Here is a 22,248-nt window from a genome sequence, read left to right on the forward strand (position 1 = left end):
CTCCCCCTCCTTCCCCTCCCCACAGCACCTCTACAGAGGTTTGTACGGATTGATTACTCTATTTTACTTGTACATATTGATTCTATTGATTCTATTTGGTTAATGTGTTTTGTTCTCTTGTCTGTCCCCTCCTTCTAGACTGTGAGCCCGCTGGTGGGTAGGGGCCGTCTCTAGACGTTGCCAACTTGTCCTTCCCAAGCGCTTAGTCCGGTGCTCTGCGCACAGTCAGCGCTCAATAAATACGATTGAATGAATGAATGAATGTTGCCAACTTCTGCACACAGTAAGCGCTCAATAAATGCGATTGAATGAATGAATGAATGTTGCCAACTTGTACTTCCCAAGCGCTTAGTACAGTGCTCTGCACACAGTAAGCGCTCAATAAATACGATTGAATGAATGTTGCCAACTTGTACTTCCCAAGCGCTTACTACAGTGTTCTGCACGCAGTAAGCGCTCAATAAATACGATTGAATGAATGAATGTTGCCAACTTGTACTTCCCAAGCGCTTACTGCAGTGTTCTAGCACACAGTAAACGCTCAATAAATACAATTGAGTGAATGAATGTTGCCAACTTGTACTTTCCAAGCGCTTACTACAGTGCTCTGCACACAGTAAGCGCTCAGTAAATACGGTTGAATGAATGAATGTTGCCAACTTGTACTTCCCAAGCGCTTACTACAGTGTTCTGCACCCAGTAAGCGCCCAATAAATATGAATGAATGAATGTTGCCAACTTGTACTTCCCAAGCGCTTACTACAGTGTTCTGCACCCAGTAAGCACTGAATAAATACGATTGAATGAATGAATGTTGCCAACTTGTACTTTCCAAGCGCTTACTACAGTGTTCTGCACCCAGTAAGCACTGAATAAATACGATTGAATGAATGAATGTTGCCAACTTGTACTTCCCAAGCGCTTACTACAGTGTTCTGCACTGTAGTAAGCTTAGGAGAAGCAGCGTGGCTCATTGGAAAGAGCACGGGCTTTGGAGTCAGAGGTCATGGGTTCGAATCCCGGCTCCGCCGCATGTCTGCTGTATGACCTTGGGCAAGTCGCTTAACTTCTCCGAGCCTCAGTTCCCTCATCTGTAAAATGGGGATTAAGACCGTGAGCCCCATGCGGGACAACTTGATCACCTTGTATCCCCCCCAGCGCTTAGAACAGTGCTCTGCACATAGTAAGCGCTTAAATGCCATTATTATTATTATTATTATTCTGCACACAGTAAGCACTCAATAAATACGATTGAATGAATGAATGTTGCCAACTTGTACTTCCCAAGCGCTTACTGCAGTGTTCTAGCACACAGTAAACGCTCAATAAATACAATTGAGTGAATGAATGTTGCCAACTTGTACTTTCCAAGCGCTTACTACAGTGTTCTGCACACAGTAAGCGCTCAGTAAATACGATTGAATGAATGAATCAATGTTGCCAACTTGTACTTCCCAAGCGCTTACTACAGTGTTCTGCACACAGTAGCGCTCAATAAATACGACTGAATGAATGAATGTTGCCAACTTGTACTTCCCAAGCGCTTACTACAGTGTTCTGCACCCAGTAAGCACTGAATAAATACGATTGAATGAATGAATGTTGCCAACTTGTACTTTCCAAGCGCTTACTACAGTGTTCTGCACCCAGTAAGCACTCAATAAATACGATTGAATGAATGAATGTTGCCAACTTGTACTTCCCAAGCGCTTACTACAGTGTTCTGCACCCAGTAAGCGCTGAATAAATACGATTGAATGAATGAATGTTGCCAACTTGTACTTCCCAAGCGCTTACTACAGTGTTCTGCACCCAGTAAGCACTGAATAAATGCGATTGAATGAATGAATGTTGCCAACTTGTACTTCCCAAGCGCTTACTACAGTGCTCTGCACACAGTAAGCGCTCAATAAATACGATTGAATGAATGAATGAATGAATGAATGAATCTCCCCCACTTCCGTCTCCCTCTGTCCACTTCCTATTCCTCTCCTCCCCTTCCTCCCCCTCTCCCTTTGCCTTCTCTCTTTAGGAGCTCCCCAGCCCTTGACACTCTCTCTCCTCTTTGCAGGTCTCCCCTTAACTGCCCCGTGCTTTTCTCTCATCGGAAGTCTGCATGGCATCCGGTGAGTGGAGGGAGGAGATCTGCCCCTGGGAAGTCTGGCAGGTGTGGAGCTGAACCTGCCAGAGAGGGGAGGGATAGGGTTTGGGGGGTCTTATTGGGAAGGCGGGGAGCTTGCCTTTGAAATAAATGTTAAAAAAAGGGCCCCTAAACCCCACTGACAGGATGATAATAATAATGCTGGTATTTGTTAAGCGCTTACTACGTGCCAAGCAATCAATCAATCAATCAATCGTAGTTATTGAGCGCTTCCTATGTGCAGAGCACTGTACTAAGCGCTTGGGAAGTACAAATTGGCATCACATAGAGACAGTCCCTACCCAACAGTGGGCTCACAGTCTAAAAGGGGGAGACAGAGAACAGAACCAAACATACCAACAAAATAAGTAGGATAGAAATGTACAAGTAAAATAAATAAATAAATAGAGTAATAAATATGTACAACCATATATACATATATACAGGTGCTGTGGGGAAGGGAAGGAGGTAAGACGGGGGGATGGAGAGGGGGACGAGGGGGAGAGGAAAGAAGGGGCTCACTCCCAAACCCGTGCTCTTTCCACTAAGCCACAGGATCCGAATCCTCTCCCCAGCGTGATAAGCAGCTTGGCTTAGTGGCAAGAGCCCGGGCTTGGGCGTCAGAGGTCGTGGGTTCTAATCCCCGCTCCGCCGCTTGGCAGCTGTGAGACTTTGGGCAAGTCACTTAACTTCTGGGTGCCTCAATGACCTCATCTGTAAAATGGGGTTGAAGACCGTGAGCCCCATGTGGCGCAACGTGATAACCTTGTATCTATCCCAGGGCTTAGAACAGTGCTTGGCACATAGTAAGCGCTTAACAAATACCAACATTATTATTATTATTATCATCCCCAGCCCTGCGGGTTTGTGGGGCCGGAAAAGTTTCCCAACACGGTTCCTTTCCCTCGGGCTGGGAGGCCTAGCCTGGGGCCCTGCATCGAAGTCTTCCGTGGTATTGCATGGTGTTGAAAGCTGTGTGGCTTGGGAGCCAGGGTTAATGGGGCAACTTAGAGGACGGGAGCAGAGACGGAAAACCCAGAAAGATTGACATCCCCTTCCTCCCTGTAGTTCACCCCTCCCCCAATCAATTCATCAATGGTATTTATTAATAATAATAATAATGGCAATATTTAAGTGCTCACTCGGTGCCAAGTACTGTTCTAAGCACTGGGGGAGATACAAGGTAATCAGGTTGCCTCAAGTGGGGCTCACAGTCTTAATCCCCGTTTTACAGATGAGGTAACCGAGGCACAGAGAAGTGACTTACCCAAAGTCACCCAGCTCACATGCAACGGAGCTGGGATTAGAACCCATGACCTCTGACTCCCAAGCCTGTGCTTTTAAATTCATTCATTCATTCAGTTGTATTTATTGAGCGCTTACTGTGGGCAGAGCACTGTACTAAGCGCTTGGGAAGTACAAGTCAGCAACATATAGAGACGGTCCCTATCCAACAACGGGCTCACGGTCTAGAAGGGGGAGACAGACAACAAAACAAAACATGTAGACAGGTGTCAAGTGCTTCTCACTTACTGTGTACAGAGAGCATTGGGAGAGTTCAACAGAGTTGGTAGACATTCCCTGCCCACCCCTACCCTCCCTCCTCCTACTCAGCAGCGTGGCTCAGTGGAAAGAGCCCAGGCTTTGGAGTCAGAGGTCATGGGTTCAAATCCCACCTCCACCACTCGTCAGCTGTGTGACTCTGGGCAAGTCACTTAACTTCTCTGGGCCTCAGTTCCCTCATCTGTAAAATGGGGATGAAGACTGTGAGCCCCACGTGGGACAACCTGATGACCTTGTATCTACCCCAGCGCTGAGAACAGTGCTCGGCACATAGTAAGCGCTTAACAAATACCACCATTATTATTATTATTACCTCATCTGTAGAATGGGGATTAAGACTGTGAGCTCCCCAGTGGGACAACCTGATCACCTTGTAACTTCCCCAGCGCTTAGAACAGTGCTCGGCACATAGTAAGCGCTTAACAAATACCACCATTATTATTACCTCATCTGTAGAATGGGGATTAAGACTGTGAGTCCCCCCGTGGGACAACCTGATCACCTTGTAACTTCCCCAGCGCTTAGAACATTGCTCTGCACATAGTAAGCGCTTAATAAATGCCATCATCATTATTATTATTATTATTATTCCTCCCCCAGCCAGCTGCGCACTGGGGTGGGAGGCCGGATGCCTGGCTGAGCTGCTGCGGTTTCCTTGGCACAGGTTGGGTGGGAAAAGAAGGGATGTGGGCAGCTGGAATGGCTGTTGAGATGATGTGAACCTGGCCCTGAGCCCCATCTCCTTTTCCCTCCATCCCCCGGGGGCGGGGGTTACCCCTCATCCTTTTTCCTTTGGGTCCCCTTCTGCCACAGCCACCCCGTGTGACCTCCCTCCACCACCCCACCCTCCAGCAGCGCTGGCATTGGCTGTGCCATCCTAGTGGCGGGGGTAGGGGGTGGATAGGCCTGGCTGCTCCATGGTTGCCTGGGTAACTGGAGAAATTGCAGTGTGGGCCTCCTTCCCTCCCCTCCCCCTGCATCAATCATTTCTGGAAACTGGCAGGAGGGGAGGAGTAACCGTAGGAGTGTGCGTGTGTGACAGTGGGTGGCTGTGTATGTGTGTGAGTGTTTGTGGAGCAGAGCTGCTTGGGCTCGAGGCAAGCTAGAGCCGTGCAGCTCCCAGGCAGCGGCTACCTACTCCGGACATGGCATCGTCTCCAGCGGCACCTGGCAAGCCCAAAGTCAAATACCCATTTAAGAAGAGGGCCAGCCTGCAGGCCGCCCCTGCCTCAGGTGAGCTTCCCGCACTCGCCGCCGTTCCTTGCCCTTACTGAGGACTGGCTCTGATGGCTCGGACTCTTGGCAAGCACGGTCCTCAGCAGCCAGAGTCAGGGGTCCTTCTCCCCCAGGCCGGTGGCCTGGCGGCCTGGCGTGGCAGCCACCGAGACACTGCCTGGTTGGGATCTACCTTCCCTCCGGGCCCTGGCAGTGACCGCAACCTGAGGTTCTTAACCTCCCCGGGGGCGGGTTCCAAAGCTACCTCAGCCGTTGGCTCTCCTGAGCTCTTTATTCCTGGTTCTCGCAGGGGTGTGTGTGTGTGATAGCCTTGGGCAGTGTCAAGCTGCCGCATCTGCCACGTTGGCTCCCGTGGGTGGTGCCACTGGACTCTGATACCTCGCCCAGTTCCCTGGATTCCCAGAGTTAGTGAGAATGAGATTGACGAGGGCAGGTGCCCTCAGTGAGGCTGCGTGTGTTTGTTACTCAGAGTGTGTGCTTGCGTGTTGGAGGCCGGCCGAAGGGAAGGCGTGAATCCCCAGAGTGTGCTTGTGGACGTGGTTCTTTGTACCCCGCTGCTCCTGGATCCCCCTGGTTCCCTAGCTCTATTGGGACTCGGTGGGCTGTGGGAGATGGGCAGAGAAATGAGGCATTTGAGAGTGAGGCTGGAGGAGGGAGCCCTGGGGAACCTGCAAGGCCTGGGAGTGTCACAGACTCTCTCTTCCCAGCCACATTCCTGTGGCTCTCACCCAGATGGAAGGGGTGGGAGGTTGGGGGTTTTTGCTGCTCCAATCTGGGCCATCGCTGAGGGTGTCCACCCCCTTGCCATCGCCGATGATGCCCGCTCCCAGAAGAGCCCACCCCGCTGCCAAGAACCCTGTCAGAACCGCCTGGAAGGGGGTTTGGGGAATGGAGGAGGAGGAAGCTACTGACTGGGAAACTCAGCTTGGCAGCAGGGGCCAGGGCTTCTGGGACATTGTTGGCGCCTAGGGGGTGGGAGGGGGGAGGATGGGGGGTCCCAACATTGCTCTTCCTCCTCTGAACCCCCTGACTGGAGAAGCCGGGCCAAAGGAGGAGGTTCAGGGAGGCTGAGGAAGCTGTGAGGGATAATTAATAAAATAGTGGTATTTAAGGGCTTACGTGCCAAGCACAGTGCAAAACGCTGGCATCATACATGATAATCAGATTGGACACAAGTCTCTGCCTCCCAGGGGCTCACATTCATTTATTCAATCGTATTTATTGGGCCCTTACTGTGTGCAGAGCACTGTACGAAGCTCACAGCTTAAGGGGGAAGAAGAACGGGTATTGAGCCTCCATTTTATAGGAGGCAGAGAGTGATTTGCCCAAGGTCCCACAGCATGCAAGTGGCAGAGCCAGAATTAGAACTCAGGTCACCCGACTCCCAGTCTGGTGCCCTTTCCACTAGGCCACACTACTTCTCATAGGGAGCTGTCAGGGAGAGCCCGAGAGTGTGGGTTGGGCTAGATGTTCTGAGGGCCAAGTGCCACTTCCCTTGCTGGAGGCCCCAAAAGAGGGTTCATCTCACTTCCACACGGATCCTTTGGATTTGTGATGGGGCTGGTTCAGCCTGAAGTTCCTAGGAGCTCCTGGGCCCTTGACACTGGAAATGAAACCCTCGGGGTTTAGGGGTGGAGGGTCCGCCGGGAACAGCATAGCTGCTGTGGAGCGGGCCACTCTGGGGTCATTGCTAGCCGAAGTTGACCCCTCCCGGCCCTTCCTCAATCTGAATCCAAAGAATTCCCCTTCAGTCAGACTGGCCTTGGAGCACGTGGAAATGGGGAATGGGCTCTGGTCTGTTGGTTTCCCGACCCCATTCCCCTCTGTTAGGCCCTTTTTTTAAAAAAAAAAATAGGTATTTGTTAAGCCCTTACTGTGTGTCAAACACTGTTCTAAGCACTGGGAAAGATACAAGTTAATTAGGTCGGACACAGTGCCTGTCCCGCGTGGGGCTCACAGTCCCAAGTAGGAGGGCGAACAGGTAGTGAATCCCCATTTTACAGTTGAGGAAACTGAGGCACAGAGAAGTGAAGTGACTTGGCCAAGGCCACACAGAAAGCAGTTGGCAGAACTGGGATGAGAACCCAGATTCTCTGATTTCCACGCTTGTGCCCTTTCCAGTAGGCCACGCTGCTTCTCACTGCTTCCCTGCCCAGTGAGAAAGGGGCAGCTTGGGGCCGGGAGAGACTGCTGAGGGGTCGCCCCTCACCAAACCAGACCTGGGGTCCGCCCCCCGCATCACAGCTCTAAGGGTGGCAGATTTGAAGTGGGGGTGGGAGGGCTCGAGCAGGGAACCCCGGAAAGATTAAAGCCATCCCAGGGAACCAGCAGGGTGGGGAGCCGGGGGGCCCTGTTCCCAGCTCCAGATGTGTGTGGGCTGTGAGCCCACTGTTGGGTAGGGACTGTCTCTATATGTTGCCAACTTGTACTTCCCAAGCGCTTAGTACAGTGCTCTGCACACAGTAAGCGCTCAATAAATACGATTGATTGATTGATTGTGGGTGCCTCAAACTTGGTTTTCCTGGTGAGGGGCCAGAGCAGGGGCCGGGAGAGATGAGGTGAGCCAGGCCCCGCCAAATGGCCCCCCTTCTTTGGTCCTCTCAGCCTGGGAGGAGAACCCAGAGCCCGGGATGGGGGAGATGGATGATGCCACCCTGGGGACATGTGCTTCTGGACACCGAGAGCCCATGCTTGACCCGTGGCCCCCAGCCCCACATGAGGCAAACCTGGGCCCTGGAAATGGGCCGCAGCCAAGCCGGGGGCCCGGGAGTGAATGAGTCCATTGTTGGGAAGGGACAATCTCTATTGATATAATAATAATAATTATGATGGTATTTGTTACCTCCTCCAGGAGGCCTTCCCAGACTGAGCCCCTTCCTTCCTCTCCCCCTCGTCTCCGTCTCCATCCCCCCCCGTCTTACCTCCTTCCCTTCCCCACAGCACCTGTATATATGTATATATGTTTGTACATATTTATTACTCTATTTATTTTACTTGTACATATCTATTCTATTTATTTTATTTTGTTAGTATGTTTGGTTTTGTTCTCTGTCTCCCCCATTTAGAATGTGAGCCCACTGTTGGGTAGGGACCGGCTCTATACGTTGCCAACTTGTACTTCCCAAGCGCTTAGTCCAGTGCTCTGCACACAGTAAGCGCTCAATAAATACGATTGATTGAGAGCCCACGCTGGGCCCGTGGCCCCCAGCCCCACATGAGGCAAACCTGGGCCCTGGAAATGGGCCGCAGCCAAGCCGGGGGCCAATTTGTACAGTGCTCTGCACATAGTAAGCGCTCAATAAATACGATTGATGATGATGAGTGTGTGAGTCCATTGTTGGGAAGGGATGATCTCTATTGATATACTACTACTACTACTACTACTACTAATAATAATAATAATCATAATAATAATGGTATTTGTTAAGCGCTTACTTACTATGTGCAAATCACTGTACTAGGCGCTGGGGAGGTTACAAGGTGATCGGGGTGTTCCATGGGGGGCTCACAGTTTTTTAATCCCCGTTTTCCGGATGAGGTAACCGAGGCCCAGAGAAGTGAAGTGGGTTGCCCAAAGCCCCACAGCTGACAGTTGGCGGAGTCGGAATTTGAACCCCAAAGCCCGTGCTCTTTCCACTGAGCCACGCTGCTTGCTCTATCTGTATTGTCCCTTCCCAAGCGCTTAGTACAGCGCCCTGCGCGCCACAACTGGGAATGAGGGTGCTTGGCGGAGGGGCGCCCCCAGGCCTGGGGAGCCCCGTCCTCCGGCCGGCTGGGCCCCGAGGGGGTTAAGGGGCCCGGCCGGCCCTCCCCCCCCCCCACCCCCCGCCTCTTTGGCCCCCCGGAGGCGTCCAGCCCGCTTCCCCGCCGCGGCTCCTCCCCCGCGGCTGCGGCTGCAGTTGGTACGGTCTGTGCCGGCCCCGCTCCTCGGGGCCCCACTGCAGTCCTGCCCGGCCGTGGTGGCGGCGGCCCGCTCCCTGCAGGTAGGGGATGGGGGATGGGGGAGACCCCCCCCCGGACCTCAGGGGAGGGGGCCGGCCTCGCCGACCCGCCCCCACAGATGCCCCCAGGACTCCCGCCCCCAGACCTCTGTGGTCGGGCCGGGGGGGAGCGAAGAGGGGAGGTAGGCCGCGGGGGTGGGGGGTCCTCCGGAGCGCTTCTCCCCTCTCCCCTTCCCCACCCCCCGTTCCCCCTTTTCCCTCCCTCTTGAAACTGGGGCCTCGTGGCGCAGCCTCTTATCGCGGGCCCCAGCGACAGAAGCAGACCGGCTTCGGGGTGGGGCCACCAGCCACTCGGCAGCCCCGGTTGGGAGCCAGCCGCCCCCCGGGCAGGAGATGGGTGCCAGCTGTCCCCGAGCCCTGCCCTCTGTGGGCTGGGATTTGCCTTATTGCTCACCAGCCACCTTTAAAGTCCACTCCCGCCCCCGGGACCCGAGAGGACAGAGGCGAGTGATGATGATGATGGCATTTATTAAGTGCTTACTATGTTCTAAGAACTGGGGAGGTTACAAGGTGATCAGGTTGCCCCCCGGGGGGCTCACTGTCTTAATCCCGATTTTACAGATGAGGTCACTGAGGCCCAGAGAAGTTAAGTGACTTGCCCAAAGTCACACAGCTGACAATTGGCCGAGCTGGGATTTGAACCCATGACCTCTGACTCCAAAGCCCGGGCTCTTTCCACTGAGCCATGCTGCTTCTCTACCAGGGCACCCTCCGATCCCCCGGACTGATGGCCCCTGGGGTCCCCGACCTGGGCAAAATCTTCCCTCTGAGGAAGGCGTGGTGGCCATCGGTCTGCCCTCGGGGAGTCCCCGTGCTTCTGGAGCTTGGATAGCCCATCCGCGCTAAGCCCTGGTCCCTCCTGCCTCCTCCCCCAGGTCCTGCCTCCGTCCTCCCCCGCACCTGTGGCTTGGATGGACCCTCCACCCCCAGTCCAAGTCCCTGCCCCGGCTTCAGCCACACTTTTCCATCCCCTCCACCGCCTTCCAGCCGTTGGGATCTGAGCTTCCCGACAGCCTCCCTTCACCAGCACCCCTGCATTCACCTAACCCATCCTGTCTCTGCAGAAGCACGTGGCAGGTTGGGGGCACCCCCACTCCAGTCAGCTCGCTCTCTGCCGGGCCCCCCTTCCTGCATCAAGCATCACCCCCTGGACCTGCGCACGTCCATGGATGGCAAATGCAAGGAGATTGCTGAGGTACCTGCACCTCCCCGCCTTCCGTGGCTTGGCTGCCCCGGACTGTCGCTTTGCCCCCCTAGTCTTATCCCTCCCTTCTTTCCCAGCTACACCCCAGGCCGGGGAGGTCATCGGGGACGGTGACAGTGCCCGGGAGCCCCGGCGCTGGCTCCAGGAGGGCCCGGGCCTCACCTCTCACGCTCTCTCCCTCCGGCGTGCTGGCAGGAGCTGTTCAGCCGCTCGTTGGCGGAGAGCGAGCTGCGCAGTGCCCCGTACGAGTTCCCCGAGGAGAGCCCCATTGAGCAGCTGGAGGAGCGCCGGCAGCGGCTCGAGCGGCAGATCAGCCAGGATGTCAAGTGAGGCCCGGCCCCCGAAGCGGAGCCCCAACACCTCCCCCGGGTGTCCCCCTTCCCGCAACCCTCTTGTGCCTTCTACACCCTAAGGCGTGCCCCGATGCCCTTTGGGTTCTCTCACACTGACTCCAAATCAGTCATTCCGTAGTATTTATTGAGCACTTACTATGCGCAGAGTACTGGCCTGAGCGCTTGGGAGAGTACCACAGAGTTGGTAGGCACGTTTACTGCCCACAGTGAGTGTACAGTCTAGCTGCTGCCTTTATCAGTCAGTCGATCAGTAGTCTGAAGGGGGCACCTGCTGGATGCGGGGCACTGGATTGAGCTTTTGGGAGAGCACAACTGAATTACAAGACGTGGCCCCCACCCGAAAGGTTACAGTCACGTCGGGGAAGACAGACACTAAAATAATTTACGGAGAGGCGGAAGTAGTGCTGAAACAGTAGCAGGATTAAAATGAAAAGTTATCTTTAACGTTCAGCCTTTGTATCTTCTCTTCTCTGCCTTATCTTTCTGCTGTCAGGGTAGGGAGCGAGGCTGAGTCTGTCCCAGTCTTCTTCCTGGGCTCCCCAGAGAGTTCTACGTCCCCAGCCAGGAAAGCCCCGGGTCTGAACGTCCACCCCTTGTCCAACCCTTTACGAGCCCAGAAAGGGGGGGACTGGGGAGCCCGTCCCTCCCCTGCTACCTTGGCCACTCCTCAGCCCTACCTCTCCTCAGGTTGGAGCCGGACATCTTGTGGCGAGCCAAGCAGGACTTCCTGAAGACAGACAGTGACTCAGACCTGCTGTGAGTGGCTTAGGGGCAGGGCGACTCCGGGAGAGAGGCACTGGTTCTGGCCCATCTAATCCTTTCCCTCTCCCCGCCTTCCCTGTCCTCTGTTCCGTTCCCCTTTGGCTGCAGGCTCTTCAAGGAGAAGAGCGAGGACCAGGGTGACCACGGCCCCTGGGAGAGGGATGGACTCCCGGAGCGGGAGTTCCAGCGGGTGTCCATCTCTGGGGAAGAGAAGTGCGGGGTGAGGGGGGCCAAGAGCTGGGAGGAGAGGCTGGATGAGGAAATGGGGGAGGGTAGGAGAGTCTAGGTGGGAGTGCTGGGAAGGAAGGGGGCAGGGCGGGGCCCAGCTCCACCCAAATAAGCCCCTTTTCCCAAATGGCGTCCTCTTTTTCCTGGGGCCACCAGTTGGGGCGGACAGTGCTGGGTTGTGGGAGAGGGAGGTTTGAACTGTCTCCCTCCGTCCGCCCGGGCAGGTGCCCTTCACAGACCTCTTGGATGCTGCCAAGAGCGTGGTGCGGGCCCTGTTCATCCGGGAGAAGTACATGGCACTGGCACTGCAAAGCTTCTGCCCAACCACCCGGCGCTATCTGCAGCAGCTGGCGGAAAAGCCCCTGGAGACCCGCGCCTACGAGCTGGGGCCTGAGACCCCTGTGGCAGCTGGTGAGTCCCTCCTTCCCTCCCTCCATTCCTTCCTCCCTCCATTCCTGTCCCTCCCTCACAGTGGTCCCAGGGGTTGGCTGCACCTGGCCCAGGCCTACTCTGGGACCACCCTGGAGGGGGTCGACTCGGTCCGGAGACTGCTGCCCTCTTCCTTTCCCTCTCCCGAGGAGTTCCAAGCCCCTCGGTTGAGTTAAGGTTACCCTGACCCTGCCCAAGCCTCATCAGAAGTTGGCACGGTTGTCTGATGGGGAGATGAGGTGGGCAGAGTTCCTGGGTGTCGGTGGCCACCTCGCACCAATCCCGAGGCTTGAGGGCTGTTGGAGGACCCCCGGGGAGCTCTGCGGAGAACTCGCATTCTCAGCCCTCCCCCGCTCTGTACCTCAGATGCCCCTATCCACCCCCCGGTGACCGAGCAGCACCCCTATGAGCACTGCGAGCTGGCCTCCATGCCCGAAGACCTGGGCTTTGGGTTGCGCATGGTCAATGGGGTCGTCCATGTCTACACCGGCCGCGGGGAGCTGGAGGAACAGTAAGCCTGCCGGGCAGGGGGAGAAGGGCTGATGGGCTGGGCCTTGAGGCTGGAGGGACTGGCCTTGGGCCCCTCTCCCCGACTCATTCTACCACACCCGCTCTCCTCAGGAACTCCGAACTGGAGCTGCCCTACCCTGACCTGCAGGAGTTCGTGGCTGACGTCAATGTGCTGATGGCTTTGATCATCAACGGTCCCATGTGAGCCTGGACACCCCCTGTGTCCCCGCCACCACTGCTCGCTGCCTTTGGGGGTCCCCAGCCATGCCACCTGGCTCCTCTGCCCTGCCAGGCTGCTGAGGGTGCCTCGGGGCCCCTGCCCAGCACCCTCTCTGCTCCGCCTCTCATCCTCCCTCTGTCCTGCCTCCTCTAAGAGATCCCTCTCTGCCCCTCAGCAAGTCCTTCTGTTACCGCCGGCTGCAGTACCTGAGTTCCAAGTTCCAAATGCACGTGCTGCTGAACGAGATGAAGGAACTGGCGGCCCAGAAGAAGGTGCCACACCGCGACTTCTACAACATCCGCAAGGTGGGCCCCGTCCCCCGATCTTTCCATCCCCAGCCTCACTCTTCCTGGCCCTGGGCTTCTTCCTACCCCTTCCCCATTTTCCCCTCTCAGGCTCAGCCCCAGGCCCGGAGCCCTGCGGCCCCGGGGCCGGGCAGGGGCAGCCCTCGGCCCAGCTCCTGAGAGCCTGGCTTCTTCGCCTGGCTCTGCCGCCGCCTCCAGGGTGAGTCTCCGGGCCCCCCTGGGCTCCTCCTGGACTGAGAGTCCGGCCTGCCAAGAGCTCCCATCCCTCCTTGCCGGCCGCCCCCTCGTCCCGCCATCAGGGGTCCTCCCTCCCGCCAACTCCCCGGGCCTCTCCTTCCCCCCCTTGTCTGGATTCCCCGGTCTCCCGTTCTCCCACATTCCTGGCCTCTTCTCCGGCGCTCACACCCGCAGGGTTGAGCAAGTCCCCCATCCCGACCCCTCTGGCTTCTGCCTCCCCTTCCTTCCTGAAGAGGTGGCTGCCCCGGCGCCCACCCTCCTCCTCTCCTGGCCTCGTGGACCAGCCTCTCCTGCTCCAGCCCGCTCCCTCCCCAGCCCCCTCGGGGTGAGCGAGCCCGGCTTGGCGCCTTGGCTGACCGTGAAGAGCTGTGGCTGCTTCTCTCCTGATTTTTGGCTGCTCCCTCAACCTCTTGCAAATTCGGGGGTCTTCCCGGAGCGAGGCCCTCCTGGTCTCCGGGCCCGCCCTGACCGTCCACTTCCCACTCACAGGTGGACACACACATCCACGCCTCTTCCTGCATGAACCAGAAGCACCTGCTGCGCTTCATCAAGCGGGCGATGAAGCGGCACCTGGAGGAGATCGTGCATGTGGAGCAGGGCCGGGAGCAGACACTGCGCGAGGTCTTCGAGAGCATGAACCTCACGGCCTACGACCTCAGCGTCGACACGCTCGATGTGCACGCGGTGCGCGCGGGGGCCGGCGGCTGAGGGGTGGGGCCGGGCCGCGGGGGTCCGGTTGGGAGGTGGGCGGTAGAGTGGGAGCCCCCCTGGCTGAGCTCCGTCCGTTTCGCCCCCTCCCCCAGGACAGGAACACCTTCCATCGCTTTGACAAGTTCAACGCCAAGTACAACCCCATCGGGGAGTCGGTTCTGCGGGAGATTTTCATTAAGACCGACAACAGGGTCTCGGGGAAATACTTTGCCCACATCGTTAAGGTAGGGGGGCCGAGCTTCCTCGGCGGGCCCCGGCCTCCTCGGCGCTTTTATTCCCAGGCCTCTTGGGGTCCTTTGGGGACAGGCCTTTTGTCTCCTAGTCTCGAGAGGGGCCAGATTGGTCAGTGGAAGCCTGGGCAGGGGATCCTCCCTTCCCGTTGGTTGGCCAAGCTCTCCGGGCAGTGCGCTATGGACCCTGGGCAGATGGCCAACGTGGGAGGCCAAACTTGGGCCAGATTTCCCCCGAGATCTTTCCGAGCCCCTGCGGGACCCCTTGAGGCCCCCCTCTCTCTCCCTCTGAAAAGAGGACAAGCAAACAGCATTCCTGCTTTGCCCAGACCTTACCCACAAGCTCCAACTGGCATCTACCCGGGTGGTCCTGGGCTGGCTGGCAGGGACTCCGGGGCCTGGAAGCCTGGGTAGTTGTTGGATCGTGGCCAGAGCTGGGTCTGTGGTGTATTCAGATTTTCAAAGTTCCTTAGAAGGGGCCCACCGGGGCCGGGGGTGAGGGACCAGGCAGTCCCCAAGAGGGAATTGATGGGATGGGGGCAGGGGCAGGCAATTCCTGGGTGGGAATCTGTTGACTTTGGTTTGTCCTCTGGGTCCCAGCTCCAACTCTAGCCTGACCGGGACCCCAAGTAGTCTATTCCTGCCAGGCGTTGGGGGATCTTGAGGAGGGCCAGAGGGAGAATGTACCCTGGGCTAGAGGTGACCGAGTGCCCCCCCTCCCTCCCCGCCCCGACCTAAGGAAGTGATGTCAGACCTAGAGGAGAGCAAGTACCAGAACGCGGAGCTGCGGCTCTCGGTGTATGGACGCTCGCGGGACGAGTGGGACAAGCTGGCGCGCTGGGCCGTGGAGCACCGGGTGCACTCCCACAACGTGCGCTGGCTGGTGCAGGTGCCCCGCCTCTTGTGAGTGCCAGGGCCCAGGGCTGTCCGAAGGTTGGGGTGAGGGGCCGTCAGGGAGGGGTGTGGGCAGCCAGTGGCAGCGTCGTGGGGCTCCTCTGCCCGCCTGCCCTTGCTGATACCCACCCCTCTCCACCTACCCCCGCCCAGTGACGTGTACCGCACAAAGGGCCAGCTGGCCAACTTCCAGGAGATGCTAGAAAACATCTTCCTGCCCCTGTTCGAGGCAACGGTCCACCCGGCCAGCCACCCCGAGTTGCATCTCTTCCTAGAACACGTAAGCTCTGGCGGTGGGGTCGCTGGGAGCCGGGAGGCTGGGTTGCCCTCGAGAGGGTGGGGTAGAGCCCGAGAGCCTGACTAATAATAATAATAATAATAATGGCATTTATTAAGCGCTTACTGTGTGCAAAGCACTGTTCTAAGCGCTGGGGAGGTTACAAGGTGATCAGGTTGTCCCACGGGGGGCTCACAGTCTTAATCCCCATTTTACAATGAGGTAACTGAGGCACAGAGAAGTCAAGTGACTTGCCCAAAGTCACACAGCGGACAATTGGCGGAGCCGGGATTTGAACCCATGACCTCTGACTCCAAAGCCTGTGCTTTTTCTACTGAGCCGTGCTGCTTCTCTAACATGACTTCCGCTTGGCTTTCTCCCTCTCTCCTGCCTGCCACCACCCCCACCTCAGGTGGATGGCTTCGACAGCGTGGACGACGAGTCCAAGCCCGAGCATCACGTGTTCAACCTGGAGAGCCCCCTGCCCGGGGCCTGGCTGGAGGAGGATAATCCCCCCTACTCTTACTACCTGTACTACACTTACGCCAACATGGCCGTGCTCAACCATCTGCGCAGGTACCGCGGTCCCCTCCCTTCCCGGGCCCGGTGCTCCCTCTTCCAGCCGGCCGGGGATGGGGAAGACGGTCATGGGGCTGACATCCTCTCCCCGCAGGAAGCGCGGGTTCCACACGTTCGTGCTACGGCCGCACTGCGGGGAGGCCGGGCCCGTCCATCACCTGGTGACGGCCTTCATGTTGGCGGAGAACATCTCGCACGGACTACTGCTGCGCAAGGTGAAGCCCCCCACCCCCTCCCTCTTCCTCTTTGCTCCTTCCTACCCAGATCTGTGTCCCCCTGTCTCGACGCCACCCCTTTCCACTGGCTCCCAGCCTTGATCTGTCCTGCCCCCCCGCTGCCTGATTCGTCGTCTCCCAGTCCCACCGGGCGCCGTTCGTCCTGGGCCGGCCCTCCCCGATCCCAAGGTTCCTCCCCTCACTTGGGAGGGGTCCGGGGGTGGGGATCTTGTGGGCGTCGGGGGGTGGCACGGTCAGCACTCCTTGGCCCCGGCCGCTCCTCCAGGCCCCGGTGCTGCAGTACCTGTACTACCTGGCCCAGATAGGCATCGCCATGTCCCCGCTCAGCAACAACAGTCTGTTCCTCAGCTACCACCGTAACCCCCTGCCCGAGTACCTGTCCCGGGGCCTCGTCGTCTCCCTGTCCACCGACGACCCCCTTCAGTTCCACTTCACCAAGGTCAGTCCCCGCGCCCGGCTTCCTGCCTCCCCTCCTGACTCCCACCGCGGAACTCCCTCGCTGTCCCTCCGGAGAGCCGTGGGGCGGGGGGTGGCGATGATTCGGCCCCGGCTCCGGCCTTCCCCTGCCCCTGAGTGGGGGTGGGAGGGTGGGCACTGAGTGGGTGTGGCCCCCCCCAGGAACCACTGATGGAGGAGTACAGCATCGCCACCCAAGTGTGGAAGCTGAGCTCCTGCGACATGTGCGAGCTGGCCCGCAACAGCGTGCTCATGAGCGGCTTCTCCCACAAGGTAATCCATCCCAGTGTGGGCCCCGGCTCCCCCCAAGAGTCCCTGATCCTTAGGTGTGTTCAGCGGAGCAGCTGATCGGTGGACCAGGAAGGGTCTCCCCCAACCCCCTCGCCCCCTCTGACTCAACACAGAATCCCAGCCCCCTCCCTCCACCATTCCTGTCCTGGGCCCTCCTACCAAATCCAGCCCAGTGCCAACTTCTCCCACTCCCCCTCCATCTCCCTCTCTCCGTCGGTCTATCCTGGTTGCCCAGGTGAAGAGCCACTGGCTGGGGCCCAGTTATACCAAGGAGGGGCCGGAGGGCAATGATATCCGCCGCACCAACGTGCCCGACATCCGCGTCAGCTACCGGCACGAGACGCTGTGCCAGGAGCTGGCCCTCATCACCCAGGCCGTGCAGAGCCAAGACCTGGAGCCCATCCCCGAGGAGGACGGGGGCCTCTCCATGGGGACCCCCACGCCCTGAGGAGCGGCCTGCCGGACGGCGGCCCGCGGCCCCTCCACCTGACGGCCGCCTTGTCTTTCCCTCCTGCCCGGACAGCCGGGGGATTCCCGGAACTTCGGCCTCGCTGTCGTCTGTGTGCTCCGTGGGTTGCGTGCGTGCTATGCCGGGATGGGGCCGTGCCTCTTGGCGGGCAGAGGCAGAGCCCGGGTCCTGGGCCTTGAGCCGACTGGGGGCCTGGCTCCCATCTGGTCCCTTGGCTCCTTTCCGGTCCACGGGGCTCGGTAGGGTTGGGGAGAGGCGGCGCCCCGTGATCGGGGGTCTGGCAGCGGAAATGGAGGGAGATTTAGTGGCCTGCCCAGCTCCCCCCAGGAGCCCTTTTGTGGTCCCCGCCGGTTGCAGCTCTGTGCCCCTGATAGGGGCTGGGTCCGGCTCACACTAACTGCCGGGGAATTCAGACGGCCTCAGGCTAGCTCCCGCCATCCCGGCAGGCGCCCCGGGAGCCCAGCTTAATAAACGAGCATAGCGCTCCTTTACTGCCGGACCCATGGCCTGCGAGGTGGGAGTGTGGCTGGGGCCTGGTCCCTCTGGGCACTTGGTTGTGGTGGGGCTGGTGGCCTCTGCCAGCCCTCAGCCCCTTGCCCCCTGCCCTCTAGGAAGCCGGTTGCTCTTCTGAGGGACAACAAAGAGGTCCTTATTCAGCTCCGGGATCACCCCACCTTCCTAACTGCCTAGGTCCTGGGGCCAGGCTCAGTCTGCCTGCCTGCTGCTTGCGGCTGAAGGGTTACTGGGCTCTGTGCCAAGGGGCTGGGGCCAGGCCTCAGAGGGACCAGTGTCCTCCTCCACTCCCCCTCGGGGGTCTTTGCTGAGGCTTCCTGGTCCCCGCCCCAGCCCTGCCTGACTGCCTGTTGTGTATCAGAGCCGCTCTGCGCGTTGCCGCCTTCCCGCTTCCCCATCTCCCTTCCTCCCTTCCCCCCGCCCCACCACCCGTGCCCTATAGCATGATAATAAACAGATTATTTAATTAACATGGTGTTGGGGTGTGGAGCCATAGGTGCTTAGGGGGCTGCGGGGGAGAGCGAGACTGATGGTTGTAGTTACAGTATTTATGAAGCATTTACTGTGTGCAGAGCACGGCGCTGAGCGCTGGGAGTGAATCCTCAGGTGGGAATTAGACACTGTCTCTGTCCCTCAGCACAAGCAAAGAGGCTGGTGCTGCCCTTCCACTTGCCTCCCTGGAAGGGCCCACCCTGCATCCTGGGCCCACGGTGCCTTCCCCAGGCCCACTGGCCAGGGATCTGGCCCAGTTGGACCTACCCAGCTTGTCCACTCTATCAATTCTCCCTTCAGGTGCAGGAACTCCTGGGCTCTGCCCCACCCTGGGTCTCTCTGATGATTGATAAGCCCCGACTCTGTGCCCCTGCTCTCCTCTTTGCCCTCTCGATGCCTGGGGGTCAGTCACCCTTCTCCGGAGCCCAAGGCTCTTCTACCTAGAAGCAGCATGGCCCAGTGGGCAGAGAATGGCCCTGGGAGTCAGAAGACCTGGGTTCTCATCCCCTCTCTGCCACTTGCATATTGTGTTATTGTAGAGAAGCAGCATGGCGTAGTGGATAGAGCACGGTCCCGGGAATCAAAAGGCCATGAGTTCTAATCCGGGCTCTGCCGCTTGTCTGCTGTGTGACCCTGGATAAGTCACTTAACTTCTCTTTATCTCCGTTACCTCATCTGTAAAAGGGGGATTGAGAGTGTGCATCCCACATGGGGCAGGGACTGTGTACAACCCGATTTGCTTGTATGAACTCCAGAGCTTAGTACAGTGCCTGGCATATAGCGCTTAACAAATTCATTCAATCGTATTTATTGAGTGCTTACTGTGTGCAGAGCACTGTACTAAGCTTGATAGATAAATATTATTTTTGGGAAGCAGCATGGCTCAATGGAATGAGCACGGGCTTCGGAGTCAGAGGTGGGTTCTAATTCCGGCTCTGGCACTTGTCAGCTGTGTGACTTTGGGCAAGTCACTTCTCTGTGCCTGTTACCTCATCTGTAAAATGGGGATTAGGAATGTGAGCCCCACATGGGACAACCTGATTACCTTGTATCTCCCCCAGCGCTTAGAGCAGTGCTTGGCACATAGCAAGCACTTAACAAATGCCATCATTATTATTATTACTGGGGGCAAATCACTTCACTGTGCCTCAGCTGCTTCATCTGTAAAATGGGGATTCAGAACCAAGTCTCCCTCCTATTTAAAGTTCCTTGTCGAACAGGGACTGTGTCCAACCTGATTTTCTTGCATCTATCCCAATGCTTAGTGCAGGGCTTGGCACACCACAATAATAATGATCATTCATTCGTATTGAGCGCTTACTGTGTGCAGAGCACTGTACTAAGTGCTTGGGAAGTACAAGTTGGCAACATGTAGAGATGTTCCCTACTCAACAACGGGCTCACAGTCTAGACATGGGAGACAGACAACAAAACAAAACATGTTGACAGCTGTCAAGTCGTCAGAACAAACAATTAAAGCTCAATGCACATCATTAACAAAATAAATAGAATAGTAAGTATGTACAAGGAAAATAGAGTAATAAATCTGTGTGAACATATATATAGGTGCTGTAGGGAAGGGAAGGAGGTAGGGTGGGGGGATGGGGAGGAGGAGAGGAAAAGGGCTGAGTCTGGGAAGGCCTCTTGGAGGAGGTGAGCTCTCAATAGGGCATTGAAGGGTGGAAGAGAGCTAGCTTGGCGGATGTGCGGAGGGAGGGCGTTCCAGGCCACAGGGAGGATGGGGGCCAGGGGGTCGACGGCGGGACAGGCGAGAATGAGGTACAGTGAGGAGGTGAGCGGAGGGTGCGGACTGGGCTGTAGGAGGAGAGAAGGGAGGTGAGGTAGTAGGGGGCGAGGGGATGGACAGCCTTGAAGCTGAGAGTGAGGAGTTTTTGCTTGATGCGTAGGTTGACAGGCAGCCACTGGAGATTTTTGAGGAGGGGAGTAACACGCCCAGAGCGTTTCTGCACAAAGATGATCTGGGCAGCAGTGTGAAGTATAAACTGAAGTGGGGAGAGACAGGAGGATGGGAGATCAGAGAGGAGGCTGATGCAGTAATCCAGTCGATATAGGATGAGAGATTGAACAAGCAAGGTATCTGTGGTATTGTGGTATTCGCTAAGTGCTTACTATCTGCGCTTAACAAATTCTTAGAATTCTCCTCTAAGCCAGAACTCTAATGAACCACACTCCCTGTGCCCAAGTTGATGGGGCTCTTCCCCAGACTCCCGGAGCTCTCTAGGGGCAGAGAGTGGGCCCAGCTGTGAGTCGGAAAGGAGGCAGAGCCATTGCCTTGAGTCGTCCTGTGCTGCTGCAGGATGATTCAGACAGTGTGTGGTTCCACCCCCTGCTCCTGGCCCTCCTGATATAGACTCTCCCTGGGCTATCTCTCAAGGAGGTAGGGGCTGGGACGCATCTCCTGCAGGGTAGGGGAACCTGAGTCCTGGTGGAGGCAAGTCAGATGGATCAGAAGAACCAGCCAGGAGTCCCCTGGCTGTGGGCCAGGAGCTTGGCTGAGAGCCAGTTGGGCCCAAAACCTAGATTTTAGGCCCAGATTTGGGGCCCAGGAGAGCTGCCCGCCGTGGTCTGTGGCATTCATTCACAAGAAGTTTCCTGTCCCTGGCTGCTTTTTCCTGCTGGGGACCTTGATTTGGACTGATCCCAGGGTTCCTGAGCACCAAGTCAAGTCTCACACCAACCTGGGGCTGTTAGACCTGGCTCGCGCCCAAGTCAGGATTCTGTGGGCCAGATGTGGCCCCCAGAGGCCCCAATTACACCACGCCTCCCAGCCCCACGGAGTGGAAGCGGGCAGAGGTGGAGGGGCGGCCCAGGGCACACTCCTCCTGGACTCCTGGGGGCCAGGTACCAGCTGGAGCTTCCCACGGACCGATACAACCCCATCACAGAACGCCTGGCTGTGCGGTCCTCGGCCTGAACCCGCTGCTGCTGCCCCTCCATTTGTGAAGGCTCACACCCACCATGGGGCTCCTTCCCTGGGAGAGCAGGAAGCGCTTTGTTTTTAAAATGGTACTTGTTAAGCACCTACTATGTGCCAAGGGCTGTACTAAGCATTGGGTAGGTGTGAGAATCAGATGGGACCCAGTCCTTGTGACACCCGGGGCTCCCAGTTTCAGGGGGAGGGAGAACAGGGATTTTCCATCCCATTGTAAAGAGGAGGAGGAGTCCACCTCACCCTCCACCCCTCACTTCCTCGGCCTACTGGAATCCTCTCCTCCAAAAGTCAACTCTAGAAGTGCCATCCCTCTTTCCCTACCTCACATCTGCCTCCCCAAAGCTGGCCCTACCATTCCTAAGTAGATTGGCACAAGTTTTCTAGGCTCTGGGGTTAGGGGACCAGTTGCTTTTTACTGAGCAATAATTTGGGAATAAGTTGGGGTGGCCCACTCCCTATGAACCAGTCAATCGATCCCTCAATTGTATTTGTTGATTGCTTACTCTATGCAGAGCACAGTACTAAGTGCTTGGGTGAGTGCATTAGAACTACTGAGAAGCAGCGTGGCTCAGTGGAAAGAACCAGGGCTTTGGAGTCAGAGGTCATGAGTTCAAATCCCCGCTCCATCAACTGTCAGCTGTGTGACTTTGGGCAAGTCACTTCACTTCTCTGGGCCTCAGTTACTTCATCTGTAAAATGGGGATTAAGACTGCGAGACCCCCGTAGGACAACCTGATCACCTTGTAACCTCCCCAGCACTTAGAACAGTGCTTTGCACCAAGTAAGCACTTAATAAATGCCATTATTATTATTATTATTACTGAGAAGCAGCGTGGCTCAGTGGAAAGAGCCAGGGCTTTGGAGTCGGAGGTCATGGGTTCTAATCCCCGCTCCACCAATTGTCAGCTGTATGACTTGGGGCAAGTCACTTAGCTTCTCTGTGCCTCAGTTCACTCATC

General features: G+C 57.2%; 1 protein-coding gene across 3 annotated transcripts; it reads left to right on the plus strand.

The window, feature by feature from the left end:
• Positions 1–2,071: 2,071 nt before the first annotated feature.
• Positions 2,072–18,293, plus strand: AMPD2 (adenosine monophosphate deaminase 2). Of its 3 annotated transcripts, none has more exons than XM_038749101.1 (18): positions 2,072–2,126; positions 10,005–10,135; positions 10,340–10,470; positions 11,185–11,253; positions 11,368–11,479; positions 11,712–11,898; positions 12,283–12,427; positions 12,538–12,627; positions 12,822–12,951; positions 13,678–13,872; positions 13,992–14,123; positions 14,869–15,032; positions 15,177–15,303; positions 15,713–15,876; positions 15,974–16,094; positions 16,381–16,554; positions 16,734–16,844; positions 17,098–18,293. In XM_038749101.1, the coding sequence occupies exons 1-18, from the start codon at positions 2,117–2,119 to the stop codon at positions 17,308–17,310; spliced, it is 2,406 nt and encodes an 801-aa protein (XP_038605029.1). In that variant the 5' UTR covers positions 2,072–2,116; the 3' UTR covers positions 17,311–18,293. The 3 variants fall into 3 exon arrangements, with proteins under 3 accessions (XP_038605029.1, XP_038605028.1, XP_038605030.1); XM_038749100.1 differs by lacking the exon at positions 2,072–2,126 and adding an exon at positions 4,676–4,936; XM_038749102.1 differs by lacking the exon at positions 2,072–2,126 and adding an exon at positions 8,880–8,922.
• The last annotated feature ends 3,955 nt before the right edge of the window (positions 18,294–22,248 follow it).

Source organism: Tachyglossus aculeatus, chromosome 7 (assembly GCF_015852505.1).
Source record: "Tachyglossus aculeatus isolate mTacAcu1 chromosome 7, mTacAcu1.pri, whole genome shotgun sequence".
NCBI lineage: Eukaryota > Metazoa > Chordata > Mammalia > Monotremata > Tachyglossidae > Tachyglossus > Tachyglossus aculeatus.

Coding starts and splice junctions, on each gene's coding strand:
- AMPD2 (XM_038749100.1), top strand. CDS start 4,849: ATGGCATCGTCTCCAGCGGCACCTGGCAAGCCCAAAGTCAAATACCCA. Junction 11,480..11,711: donor CTGGGGAAGAGAAGTGCGGG/GTGAGGGGGGCC, acceptor CCGCCCGGGCAG/GTGCCCTTCACAGACCTCTT. Junction 15,304..15,712: donor TGCATCTCTTCCTAGAACAC/GTAAGCTCTGGC, acceptor CCCCCACCTCAG/GTGGATGGCTTCGACAGCGT.